Below are 13,643 nucleotides of genomic sequence, written 5' to 3'. Positions count from 1 at the left end.
CCTACAGCTGTTCCTTGAGCAGGGCCAACTCTTCCTAGGCAGGCAGTCCAGGTGAGGTGGGATGAGACGACATGCCCTGCACAGGACAAATACCATCGAGGGCCGTGTGCCTGGATCACTCACCCTGCCTTTTGGGAAGAAGCAAATGGTGGCCCCAGAGTTGTCAAACCTAGCTGACGTTTTTGGGTGGCTCCAGTGTGGTGAGAGGCCGTTGATGGAGCTTTTTGCTCTGGACACTCCCCGATCTGCAGATAGACAGGAGTACCTGGGAGCTAACCACAGCCAAGACAGTAGTTTAGTGCCACCCCATTTCTAACCCAGTTTTGATTTTTTTTTTTTTCCTTCCACCCCCCTCCCCCGGCTAAATTTAAGCATTTTAGGTGCAGCTGACTTTTCTTGCACTCTCTGCTTTTTCAGGTGAGGCAGACGAAGAAGCCTTTGCCGAGGAGTGCAGACGGAGAGGACAACATGCCCTGCCTTTCCAGCCGACCAACCCTCGCCTGCTGAAGTCCCACAAGCCCTCCAGTTCCCCCAAATATGCCTATCATTATAATAGTGACGAGGTGGAAGAACAAGATAGATGCCGGGTTACGAGCGGCTTGGAGACCCCTTTTTATTTATCAGGTGTGCACAAGCATGTTGATGAGAAATGCACAGAAAAGGATCCATCAGCTAGTCAAAAGCCAAAACCAAAGAGCCAAGCAAGAAGTTGCTGTGTGTTGACTTAATGTTAGCTCCCTGGTAGGCAATAAATGGCAGCTTGTGTGTCTTCATTAGCTCCGCTCTTCAATTTAGTATAGATTCACAAACGCCCCGGGATATCAAGGATCCAGGGCAAATATTGTTATGCTGCTGAAGTGCCTATGTCCTTTGTTGTTAAAAGTGAAGGCCTTTTAGAGGTTAACTAATCACAATACTTTGCACATTCATTTATTTAAATTGTGCTTGGCTTCCTAGCTGAAAAAGTTCAGCACCTTGATATTATTTCTGGAAGCTGTAATTTTAGGCACCTAAAACCTAATAGAGAAGTCTGAGACCGTTCAGGTGGACGTGAAGCGCAGTGGTTGTCCCGGTTGTTTTTCAAGTAATTAGTCTTTTGATATATTTCCTGTCTGTAATGTTTCAGCAATATAGTCCAGAGGCTGTCTTGGACAGCAGAGTCCTCATCACTACTTGATTTAATTTGAACCTGTGGTCAGAGATCATCCAGAACTGCCAGGACAGGTTTTCCTGAAACATGAAGGTGCCTTTCTACTTGGATGCCCAAACCAAGGGCCTTCTCAGTAGTGCTGAATTAAGTGAAGTGCTGGGAAGTGTGAGCGTATGAGGCTCCTCAGGGTAAACACAATGCATGAAAAACATGCCCTGTACCCCAAAACGTGCTCTCACGTGTTCCCAGTGCTGTACCAACTTCTGCTGCGTTTGTGAGCCTTTAAATCTAACGCTGTCTTCTGTACGAAAGACCTAAAGGTATCGTGTGAGATGACAGCTTGAAAGAATAGACACATCCAGGTAAATGTCTTCCAGATCTGTTGCTGGAAGTTTTGTCTCTTTAGGGATGGCTAAGTTGAATCTTTTCTTTAAAAAAAAAGATGTGTCTGCAGAAGCCTGAATGTAACCTCTGGGCTGATGTCCTGAGATCTCCCACACAAGCGTTACAGGTTTTGTCTTCTGTGTGTGTAGCCAGCAGAACAAAACCTTGGCTCTGCATTTGGAGACGTGAGGTTCTCTGCAATCATAACAATATTATGTAATAGTTTCCAAAGAGCGTCTGTTTGACACACACCTTGCAATTTTTGGAGCGATTTTTAAGATTGCTTAGGACTTTTTGCTGTGAATCTGTTTATGCTCCAAGACGCACAAGTTTGCAATTAAAATGAATTTCCAGAAGTATCCGTGCAATCAAAAAATCCTCTCTCCTACCAGTAGATTGTGAGCTGCCATAGAAGTTTCAGGGTGAAAACTTGATTGCAGTAAGACTAAGATTTTACTGTTGCTTTAAATATTTTGCCTACTGTTCCTCTGATGGACAGGGCTGCTGAAGGACTGGTCGAGTCAGTCATAAAAACCTACGTGAGTGTCTTAATCCCTCCCTGGGAAGTTTGTGCACGAGCCCTGGCCAACAATGCCGTTCTCCTTCATGGGTGTTCACCTCCGCCGACTGCCTTGCCCAGCAAGCAGGCTTCACCAGCGCAGCTCTGTAATTACGTAGATCACTTACTTGCTCCCGCTTGGCTTCCCATCGATCACTGCAACAGCTGCCGTGCTTACACGGGCCAGCGTTGGGAAACAATGGCATCTTTTTCTGCCTTGGTCCAAAACCCACTCGATTCAGTGGAAAATCCTTAAGTTCAATGGCCTCAAACCAGGCAGCGTTCCACCTGGAATTGGATGGTTTTGCCACCACTGGCATGCGGCCCTTGGCTGCGAGACTGCGTGGCAGTTTAAGATGTTGTCCCAGTTGGAGCACCTCAAGCAAATCCTCAGTCTTTAATGATTCACCTGCAGTGAAATGGTTTTCTCCCAGCTCTAAGAGTGCAGATGTTTGAGTTTTAAATTTATAAGTCCAGCAAATTTAAATGAAAGAAAAAGGGATAAGTTTCATCTTGACTACGTGGTAGGATTCCCTCTGGAAGTAGCCATCTCTTTCTAGCGCCCAAGGAGAAAGGCTGGCCAACTAGTTTGGAATGGCAACCAATATGCAGAGGTGAGATGAATCCTCTCCTTAGTCAGGATTTCCAGTCATTACAGTGGTTATTTAATAAAAAAGAATAGAGTTTATTTGGATTTTCCACCTAACATTGACACTTCACATTTTAATAGAAATTGGTCTGGGTTTCATACTGCTCCTGGTTTTGTAATGGCCTTTTAGAATAAAACTTCACCTCTTGTGCTTTGAAGTGTATCTCAAACAGTTCTCTAGTTCCAAAAAAAGTAAATTTTTTTAATAAGAATTCAGGTACTGCAAGTAATGTGCTCCCTGACTGTATGATGTTTGGCTGACTGGTGGTTTGCAAGCTGTGTCAAAGTGGTATTAATGCCGGCAGAGACCTGGGGGTTGCAGCAATTAACGGTAGAGGTAGTGGTAACTACCCCTAAAAAAACTACTCCTCTGGATTTGAGAGTTTTGACCTTTAACTAGCAAGAATAGTTGACGTGTAATTGTTAAAATACTGAAAAATGCGAGATATGAAAGATCATTGTTTGGAAGATAATATTGCAAGGTTTGCTCTTCCTTTTGAATGAAATAGCCTACATTAACCTAAAACTTACAACATTAATAATTCATTTTTGCTGCATTTTCATCCGCTGGCATCCCTGAAGAGGAAACCACTTTAAAATCACTGGTTTAACTAATCTAGATCTTTTCCTGGCATGGATTCCTCTGCTGGAAAGTCGAGCTATTTGTACTTTATTTCATCTTTAATGCAGTCTCCGTTGTTTTTTACTGACATGCGGTTCCTGAATTACACTTTACTAACTAGTAAAATCGATATGCTTGCTTATCCAAGCTAATTACTTTGTAATTCCCTCACTTACCTGTGTATGGGCATGAATTGGAAAGAGAAAGGAAAGCAAAGCCACTGTTTTCTGTGGAAATCTAATATGTGAGGAATGCTGGAGGTGTGGAGATGGGAGGGAGTTCACTTTCCCTTTGCTCCACATCTCCTGGCTGTAACTGTGTGTGAGTGGGACGGGGTAACGGCCGTACTCTTCTGCGGGCACAGGGTGGGAGGTTGGCTGGTGGGTTTGAAGGCTGGCTGGTTGCTCCCTGGCTTAGCCAGAGCTGCCTTCACGCATGGTTTTTTGGCTGCTAGTCTGGGAGTATCCTGCTGCCCGTTGGCTTCCCATCGAAGGTGGCCAGGTTGCACATGGAATGGCTTCTGAGGTGGCATAGCCTTGCAAGCTTTTGCTTGCCATGTGGGAGTAAAACCTTGAACTCTATTCAGTAATAGTATTACCTTAATTTATAGTGGGCAAGCAGGTTGTATCTGGCTTGGTATGTTCTTGTAGCAATTCTAGGCAGAATTGGTAATGAAAATGGTATGGTGAGCAAGCGTGAAGGAAGGCCCCAGTAAGTTGCTAAAGCTTTTCAGTCCCCTAAAACATCAAAGTTGGAATTACATCACTGGGTTGGCCAGTGAAACTGCAGAACTCGCCCCTTGGAATTAACAGTGTGGCTGATTTAGTGGAGCGGCATACCTAGATGGGGTGGGATGTTTTGTCACCTCAGGTCTTTCTGTAGAGGTAGGTTCTCTCCCCGTGATGCTCTGTGGCATGGGCAGGAGCCTTGGATGCGGTGAGAGAATTAGTAGGTCAAATGGTGGTGTGTGTTGGGTAGTGGCTCGGGCTGAAGGGAGAGGACGTGAAAGTGTAGCGTAAAGGTGTAATTGCGCGTTGAGTCATACACGTGAAATTCTAGTAAAGCTGTGATCTGGGGTGAATTCTTGTAATGGCGTATGCAAGTGTGGTCAGTCTCAAATGGCAGGTGGTGGCTGCAACGCAGAAGTGAGCTAGCTCCCTTTGGAACAGCAATTTATTGTTTTGACTAGAGCGGTATTTCTAAGAGCAGAGAATTAGCACACTGCAGAACCCGACTTGCACATGCCTTGCTGCCCTGTTAAAGGTCTGAGTGCATGTTGTAGCCGTGCTTTCATGGCTTGAAGGAGGGCCAAAGAACGGCTGCAGTCCTAGCAAGAAGTTAGTACATCTTGAACACCATTTTCTCTGGGACTTGAGCCGAAAGCATGCATCTCCCCTACCCCCAACCTCAGTGCTTCAGAGCCTGAAAGGGGAAGGAGGCTCCTCCAAAGTCTTCACCTTTGAAGGAGATCTTCTATAAAAATCCGGCCATGGCCTTTATTACTGACTGATGCGAGTCGAGAAGCAGCAGTGCTGCACATTAATCATCAGCCGTGACTGAATGCCTTGTTCCTTCTGCTGACTCCTGCGCTCTCCTGTGCTGGCAGAAGGCAGGGGGAGCGGACCTGCAGCTGCTTTCTGCATCCTGGTAGAGCAGGCAGATGTCGGGCAGGCCGGGAAGAAGTAGCATACCACAGATGGCTTGGGTAGGAGTGTTTTCCTGGGACGCTTGTCCCTCTGGATTGATCGCTCAATGTGCACACCTCCCTTTGCAGTTGTCGCCCAAGCATGTGATGAGTTTCATAGTCAGTGACTGAACAAACCTGTGACTTTGGGAGGTGCAGATGGCAGTAGAAAGCCAGCAGGAAAGTCAGTCCTGGGACACAGCAGAGAAGCTCTCCAGTTTTTGTTCCTTGCTGAGTGGTTGAGGGAGTTGCTGCTAGGGTTGTTGGAAGTTGGTCTCAACCTTCAGCAGCTTTACAAAAGCTGGAACAGCTTCTGTGCTCCTTACGGTTCTTCTGGAAGTAGAAGAGAAGGGGGTGAAATGGAAAGAGCGGGTCAGCAGATGCTGTGTGGCGCAGACGAGAGTTATCCAGGTTGTAAACCAGGTGTAATTCCAAACGGTGGATTCTTGCTTCATCCACCTCTGCACCTGGTAGCTGACAAAAGGAAGAACTGTTATATCACCAAGTTAGGGTGATACCTACATGCATTTGAGTGGATTTGTTTTCTGAATGTCAGAGCTTGGGGAAGCTTTCAGCAACCTATTCTCCCTCCAGCCTGCAATGGGCTCTAGAGTTTGGATGGCTAAACAGTTTTTTCTAAGAGTGGGAATTTGAAATGCTCTTCTGCAAGGCCAGAACTGTTTGGCTGAAGCCAGTTCAGCCAGGCACTAACTATGGGAAGTTCCTATGACCCTTTGTGATGCTGGTGACTCCCCGGGACATGAGTTCACTGCAGATTAATCAAATAGTAATGGGGCTGCTGCTTCCTGATTCAGATTTTGTTCTTTCGTGAGTTTGGGGCTAACCAAGGCAGCTAAATATGCTTTTAATTAGTGCTGGTTGAAGTATTCAAGTGAAATAGGCACCAAAGGGTTACATCTTTCGTGTGCATTTTTTGTTTTTGTGAGGAGCTGCTTCACTTTTTTTGGATCAGGTTTCTGGCTGTTATCACCCAGCGTAGCATCACTGGGGCTAACAGACTGGCAGAGTTTGACCCATCCTTTCTTCCTAGGTGGGGGTTGAAAAGGAAATGGTCGAGAGTGAAATTATTTATCACAGCAGGTTTGAAACAGAAAAGACCTGGCAGTTTTCTCTTGAGGAATACTCTGTATTTGTGCGTTATCTCCTACTTTGGCCAATCTGTTTCTGTGTGTCAGTGATAACACTTGAAAGATTTCCACTTTTCACCCTTATCATCCCAGAGGCTGATAGGAGACCATGTTGTCAAATGCCTAAATATCTTCATACCACATTATTTTAACATTTGAGTTGTTTCATTTATAAGACAGTGAATTATGTGGCATTCATTTCAAGTCATGATTTACATTGGCTCACATTATGTTTAAGGAAGAGTTGCTAGAATTGCTTTCAGCGTCTCAAACATTTGAAGAAAATGGACTGTTGCAAAAAAAGAAAGTATTATGATATAAAATTGCAGTATCAAATGCAATCATGCCTGGATACGGAAGACTTTTAGAAACATTGACAGTGTTTTGGGGATGAAAAATGAGAAAATTATGAAAGTAATAACCTGTTAGAGTTTAATGATCCTTTCCCAAATATCTGTGTTAATGTTTCATAGTTATTACATGAACTAGATCTGATCAGCTGATATGATGCTGTTTTTCCCTCCAGTAAAGGAAAGAATCCTTTGAATAACACCCCTCAGATGACTGATTCTCAAGAGTCAGCACATCTCTTCCGCCTCCATTGGCCTCTGTGGGAAAGCAAAGAGATGCTTGAGCCCTTCTGGGATGTGTCTCTTACAGCAGTAAATTAAATGCCGAGGGATCCTATTTTTGACAGTGCGTAGGTGACTGAGGGGCTGGCCTTGAAGTAAACTTCATAGGTGGTGGAGTTCTTGGTTAGGAGAGGTCCCCAGAGTATCCCTGGGCACAGGATTGTAGCTCGGGAGGGTGGTAGGGTGTGGGGAAAATACAGCGTCATCTGCAATTCTGCAAAACACTGCCAGTTTTTCACTTCCTTAAACAATAAAACTGGTTTCCACTCTAACTTTGCTCAGGCTAATCTCTCATGGCAGAATTTCTAAATAAATATCCTGCCTCTTGACTCAGATGATTGCAAAAGATGAAGTCATGCTGTTGATAGAGCATAGGAGCTAGAGTGATAACCTAGGAACAGTTTCCCTTTGCTACAAGGGAGTGTGTTTCCTCTAATGCACAAGTCTTTGGTAACTGCTCAAGTGATTTTAGCCCAAAGACTATCTCGTGGTTCTTCCCAAGTCTTAAACTGAAGAACTGCAGTTCTGTCATGGGCACACCTCTAATTGTGTGCGGGAGGGTGGGTTCCTACTCCTCTGACCTCCCACCACTTCCTTTTCCCATCTTAATTGTGCTCTTGGTGCTAAACTGATGGAGAACTGGGCAGGGATAAGCATCACAAGATGATTATTTGAAGGAAACGTGCTACCTTTTGAGTTTAGATTTAAGTGCACTTGGGTAGATGTGGTTGGTGTTGGTTCTGCACAGTTCACCGTCCACGCAGGTCTGCCAGCAAGTTGCATTTTACTGCAGGTTTGGAGAAAAGGGCGTGATGCAGTGCAAGAATTGTTGTTTTTCACGCATCTTTGGGGATAGGGTGGGGGGAATTATTGGGATGATGATCACGTGGCTGGAAGCTTGTGCCTATTGAACTAGGAGCAAATAATTGTTGCTTGAACCACCATAGGAGCTGCAGTAGAATATAACCTGTGGTGCATAGTTAAGCATGAACAGGCTGATGACCTGCATATAAAATGCATATTGGTAAACGCCAAGCACCTTCTTATTTACTCAGGATTCTCAGCATTCCTTTGTCTTAAAATGAAAAAGGTAGCTCTGACTACTGTGAGCAGGAAATGCCAGTACTTAAATAGCTCCTGCTGTATAAGTCTTATTTATTGCTTCCATTTTGAAAATTATTCTGGTTTTGCATGTGCTCTAATTTTGAAGCTTTTCCTGAATGGCTTTGAAGTCTTTTGAAAATTGTCCAGATTTCTTAAACTTCAAAGATGGATAGTGTTTTCTTTCTGTCCTGTATAAGGGATATAGTAGAAATGATCATTTAAATAAACACATTAGAAAGCCAGACCTTTTCTTTAAGATTCCTTAAACCATTCAGAGAATGTGTGCTTTTGCTAGAGGGAAAAGTCTGTGAATGCTGTGAATAGTGTTTTACGAGCCATGTTTCCTCAGGACACAAAGAAGGCAGCAAGAGGAGGAAGCAGAAGCAGAGGGAGGAACAGAAGAAGAAGAAGTCAACCAAAGGGAGTTACTAAAATGGACTTCTCTGCTATGCCAATACCTTTGTAGTAATGACAACTTCATGTTACGTTTGAGCACACCTCTTCTGTGTATATTTTTTGATTGTTCACACTGCTAGCAAGGAAGTGACTTATGTTTAAAACTGTACTAAAGTTGCACTATGTTATTCTTTTTAGTTTCACGGAGTGGCTTTCTTGCCAGCTAGGTTAGGGAATCTGAATGAGGCTGATCTTGGTTAAAAGTGAGTTATGTTTGAAGATTGGAAAGCTTAAGGGATTTCTTACCTCTTCCTTCCCTGGGACTAAAATGACTCTAGTCTAGTGTTTGTTTATTTGTCTGTAGGATATAAAGGGTTGTGCAAATGCCTGTTTGTTTGGTCACTCTGGCATCAACATCAGGCTTGTTGAAAGAAGAGTTCTATTCACTCATGTCATTGGGAATGGGATTTAGGCATGAGCTCTTATAGGGTAATTTATGCGAGCTTAATAAGTGACTTTTATGGTTGGTTTTTCCCCCTAAGCTGGGCAGTGAAGGTTTGTCCCTGCTATTAAAATGTTCCTTCATTTTAAATTGTATCATGAAGTTATATCCTCTGGTTTTAAGAAACTGTAATGATGGTCTCCTGTAAGCACTCCTACTGATTTCCTTAAGCATAGTTGTCTCCTGATGAATCATTTAGTGAAATCATTCCTTATTTTAAAAGTTTATTTTCAGAACCTTGAGACAAGTGATCCAAGTGCTACTTTAAAACTGGTGTTCGTTTCTGCTGAGTAGGTTTTAGATAACAAACATTTTTTCAGTACACGTATAAGGTTTTATCAAGTTGTTTCTGCTAAGAACTTACACCTTTATGTATGAAAGCACTTTGCATTGGTTTTATTGCAGGACTAATTTTTTAGCTTGAAAGATGTCTTCAATTTAAAAGGAAAATGTATTTTCTGGCAAGATGACTTCCTTGCTTCCCATACCTGTCTTCATGTGCATGACACATTGCTTCTTTTAACCTTTTAGTTTGTACAGAGCCCTTCCGTTGCCTTCAGCATTTACCTGCATGCTTCTTGTCAGTATGTTGCCTCCTCTTTTCAAACTCCAGGTAGGAGTTAGCAGCTTATGGTTTTGTTTTGTCTTCCCCTTTCCAATACGTTGTTGATGTAACAGACTTAAACCTGGCAATATTGAATGTCCACAGTTCCTGGAGAAACTCACGCATCCTAACATTTAAAAGATGTATCAATGCACATAATGGTGTAAGGAAGAAGGTAAACAGAAAAATCAAGTCTGGATTCTAGCATGGTTTAACAAATCCTGGTGTCTCTGATATCTTGAACGGTTTAGCTACAAATGCTTACATTACCCAGTGTAACCCTATACAAACATATAACCATACGTGAACTCTGTTAGGGTATTTAAATTACAGTTAATATGAAATAAGACTGAGTACCAGTTTTCTGTCATTTAAATACCACTTCTTTTTGTTTTGTGCAGTGTTACTAATATTTGAAAATAAAGAAAATTCTCCTTTATACTTTGTCGTCTTGCACTGTACTGCAGACTGCAGCTGGCATCAGTCGTTCATGTTTAGTCTCAAAGCTTAGGCTGTAAGCACAGGGGGGAGAGCCTGCATTCACAAAACACCCAGAAGCATACCAAGTTATTCCTTTTGCTAAATCCATGAGCAAGTCAATACAGTCTCCATGACAAATGGCTGATAGTGGAGAATGAGGCTTCGTCCTGGCTGGAAATACCACTGTAAGGAACATCAAACAGAGCTGGCACGTTTGCCAGGCAAGGAACATTCATCCTGGGTAGTTCTGTGAATTGCATCCCACTTGGTACGATTTCCATACTCTGGGGGAAACAGGCCAGTTTTAAGCTATTAGTGCTCCTTATTTGTGGGGAAAATGGTGTGTGCTTTGGAAAAACAGGAATGGTAGAGGAGGGGAGAAGGGGACACAGGGCTGCACCCTTGCCCCGGGCTGTCCCTGTGCTGTGAGCAGCCTCAGTCACGGGATGGAGTGGCTCCGCATCAGGAGTGTGCCTGGAAGGGTTAGAGCAGCCCGGGATTTGGTACATCAATATCTTCTTGACTCTGCTCCCTGTGTTAGGCTTGAAGGAGGAGGATAGAGCATTAATTAGTTAGGAGACCTGAAGGCAGCTCTGAATTAGTTAGGAAGCCTGTCTTACCAAGGCCATCCTTATCCTGCTGGAAAGGTGCTGGCAAGCTTGCAGCTGTGGTCCTACACCCTGTGCTTCCCACAAACTCCAGGCAGAGTCCTCAGAGGAGGGAACAATGGCATAATCTTTCCTATAACTACCTAGAATCTGCCCAAGCTTGCCCAGAAATTAAGAAATGTGGGCCCATGGCCATTGAGGCTAATTCCTTCCGTTCCTTCTCAGCCTGATTATTTCTGGATTTCAACTGCAGGGCAACGGCATAACCGAGTACTGTGAAACAGGGTTGTCAGCCTGGATGTTGTGCCACGTCTGCCACGTAAGTATGAGCAGGCACATACGTGAGGTCTTGTATCCCAGTGCATCCCTCTGCCAAAGGGGAAGGCTGCGTGAGGATACGGTTATTTAAAGTATGTGTGGGGGCAGGAAAAATGCAGGTGGGTGTGAGATACCACAACTGACAGCAGATGATGCTGGCCCAAGAGTGGCTTTGGATAAATGTATTGTGAAAGTTGGAAAAAGATTCCTGACCATTCTACAACACTTCTGTGGAAGAGCTGAGGGCAGAAACGGAGCTAGTGAAAATACAGCCCTGACGTGATTTATAAAATGTATTGCAAAATGATCCTTTACAGAGCAGGTACCTGTTGGGTCCAGAGACCCAAGATGTTTTCAATCCCTTTTAGTATCCCGTAAGACAATTAAATTATTAGGGTAGAGAACACACAGTAGTTGAGTTAACAGCATAATTAAAATGATACACTGCAAACCAAATTATTTTATCTTAAGATAGTAGGGACATCATCACAAACAAACAAAAATGCAGACAGATAAGGGTTCCTGCTCCATACTTAGAAGCTGTTGCTATGAAAAAGGTTTAAAATCAGTTGGGTTTTCCAAATCTTCTAGAGATGTGCACAGTCTACTCTTTGAACTAGGGTTTGGCAAAACTTTGATCTTAAATAAATGACTGCAGAGAGTGTAGATGTCAAAATGAAAAGATGTATTTTTCAAGTTTTTTTGCCCAGTCTCTGCTCAGTGCTGCTGCTCACCTCTGTGAGCAGTTTGCAGGCTTGAAAATCCTACCTCTAGAGGCAACACGAAACTCAGCTTTTCTTTGTCAGCTTGGCTGCCTTTACAGAGACTTGTTTTTGCCCCAAATTTTAGAACCATCTCATGATACTTTGTATGTATTTGTTGAAATAACACACCAAAAAGATGCTTCTTTTGAAGACAGTCAGAGACCTGGAAAATGTATAATAATTTTATTTATTTATAAATAAATTTAATTATCCCTATAATAACAGGGAAGCTCCAAACTGCCTGTTTTCCCACTTCATCTGAAATACGTGACTCGTACCCACTTGTTCTTTCAGGAATGTTCCTAGATGTGTGCCACCAAGCTGGTGCCTATCGAGTGGTGGGATTAGCTTGTTACTGCACTAAATGTCATTGTTTTCTTCTGCCTATACAGAAATGTATTAATTCTATATTTTTCCTTTGTTTTGTGTGCCAGTTGCACAGGACTGTTTACTCCTGGGATACACAGGTTAGTCCTTCCTGCATTTCAGATGTTGGTTATCTTCCTTTATGTGCAGTCCTGCTCCTTGATATCCAAACTTAGCTCACATCTTAGTCCTCCCTCTTGTTTCATTGCCTGGGCAGCACCTTACTCCTCTGTAACTCCCATACTGCTGGGGGGGAGCAGTGCAATTGCCTGGGATTAGGTATATTTACTTCTCCTCTTCCCAGTGAGCAAGTTGGAATCTTGCCTGAAGAGACTTTTTATCACTCTTTGCAAAACTTTGCTCCTTGCTACCTGTAGCACTGAAAACTCTAGGCAAGTCAAGGTAATTTTTTCTCTCCACTGATGAGAATTAAAACAGGGCACTTAAAACCACAGACAGATGGTCAATTTTAATAAATGTTCATATTTGAAGCTAGGATGGATTCAGCTGCCCTGTGTCAGTCAGCACTTTGACTTCTCACAAGTTTTTCTAGCCAAAAAGGATTAGGTGGGGTGTTGGGAAGTGTCAGACTTGTTAAGTACCTCGTTGGTGCCCTCTTAGTCACCAGCTGTTAACTGACAGCAGGGAAGGCATTTCCAAAGTGGCTGAGCTGACCCGAGATGACATTTGCGAGCGTGGGGTAGGTTACCTTGCTGCTCTCATCACAACAAGCAGAAACTGCTCATGTCATTTGGCACCTCCTGAACTCCAGCGTCAAGTATCCCAGACTTTCCTTCTGCCTCTTCCAGAAGGCCTCACGTTGTCCCTGCAAAGCCCAAAAGGCAAGAATTAAGTGCGAGAAGATGATCAAAACACACACTCTCACGATTAGTCTGAATGCTTTGCTTTCAGGGAAACACCTCTGTGTCTGCCTGGAAACCATCACAGATTTTCTAGGATGTCTCCAAGGGGGGGCGGGACCTCACTGCACTGGCTGGATGTTCAATTGCATCTCTTCAACGCCTGTTTCCGTTGGCGTGCACATACACCTTCCTACTTCAACGGCACACGTAATTTTTTCCACCCCTTGTTCGGGCATCGCTCATCCTCTGGTCAGTGCAGAGCAGGTTGCGTGTTCTTGAGGCTGTCGGGAATTGCATTTTAATGGAGTCTTATGATATGGCAGGGGTCATTCTTACATTATCTCAATATTAAATAGTTATGGTTGGGAAAATTTCTTTAACTTAAAAATCAAAAGTTACTTCCAGGTTTTTAAGATGAAAGCTAACAGTGCAAAATGCTAGATCACTCAAAAACCAGTAGGCAAATACACATCTTAGGTGTATTAGGTTAAAACTTAGGGAGTGTTATGTTTCTGCCTGATTTTTGAGTCCAAATGTGTGACATCTTTGGATGCTTGAATATGTTAAATTGAGCAGTGCTGGTTGCATATTGCTGCATGAGACCATGAGATAGGTTGGAGTGTCTTTACAAGACTGCAGGCTCAGAGCTGAGGAAGGAAGGAGATCTGAGGAGACATAAGCAGCACTGAGCTGACACTTCCCACGGCACCTGGAAGGGACACTCGCCAAAGGTGCACGACTTGATCCTGGCAGCAGATGCAAGCCAGAACTTGCCGTACTGGTGGTGTTGTGACAACATGGGTTTTACTG

The 13,643-nt window shown here is 43.6% G+C and overlaps 1 protein-coding gene across 2 annotated transcripts in view; it reads left to right on the top strand.

Annotated features, from left to right (window-relative positions):
* The window catches only part of DNAJB6 (DnaJ (Hsp40) homolog, subfamily B, member 6), a 53,339-nt gene extending 43,463 nt beyond the window's left edge, over nt 1-9,876 (top strand). The window contains exons 8-9 of one of the 2 annotated variants that reach the window (XM_010148954.1): nt 418-624; nt 8,282-9,876. In XM_010148954.1, coding sequence (XP_010147256.1) covers nt 418-624; nt 8,282-8,364 — 290 coding nt within the window. In that variant the 3' untranslated portion in view covers nt 8,365-9,876. Of the gene's footprint in view, nt 1-417; nt 729-8,281 lie in introns of those variants that run through there. The other variant, XM_010148953.1, reaches the window with a different exon arrangement.
* The last annotated feature ends 3,767 nt before the right edge of the window (nt 9,877-13,643 follow it).

Source organism: Eurypyga helias, unplaced genomic scaffold, assembly GCF_000690775.1.
Source record: "Eurypyga helias isolate BGI_N326 unplaced genomic scaffold, ASM69077v1 scaffold16303, whole genome shotgun sequence".
Taxonomy (NCBI): Eukaryota; Metazoa; Chordata; class Aves; order Eurypygiformes; family Eurypygidae; genus Eurypyga; species Eurypyga helias.
Note: the sequence above shows the minus strand (reverse complement) of the source record. Positions and strands in the feature narration are given on the sequence as shown.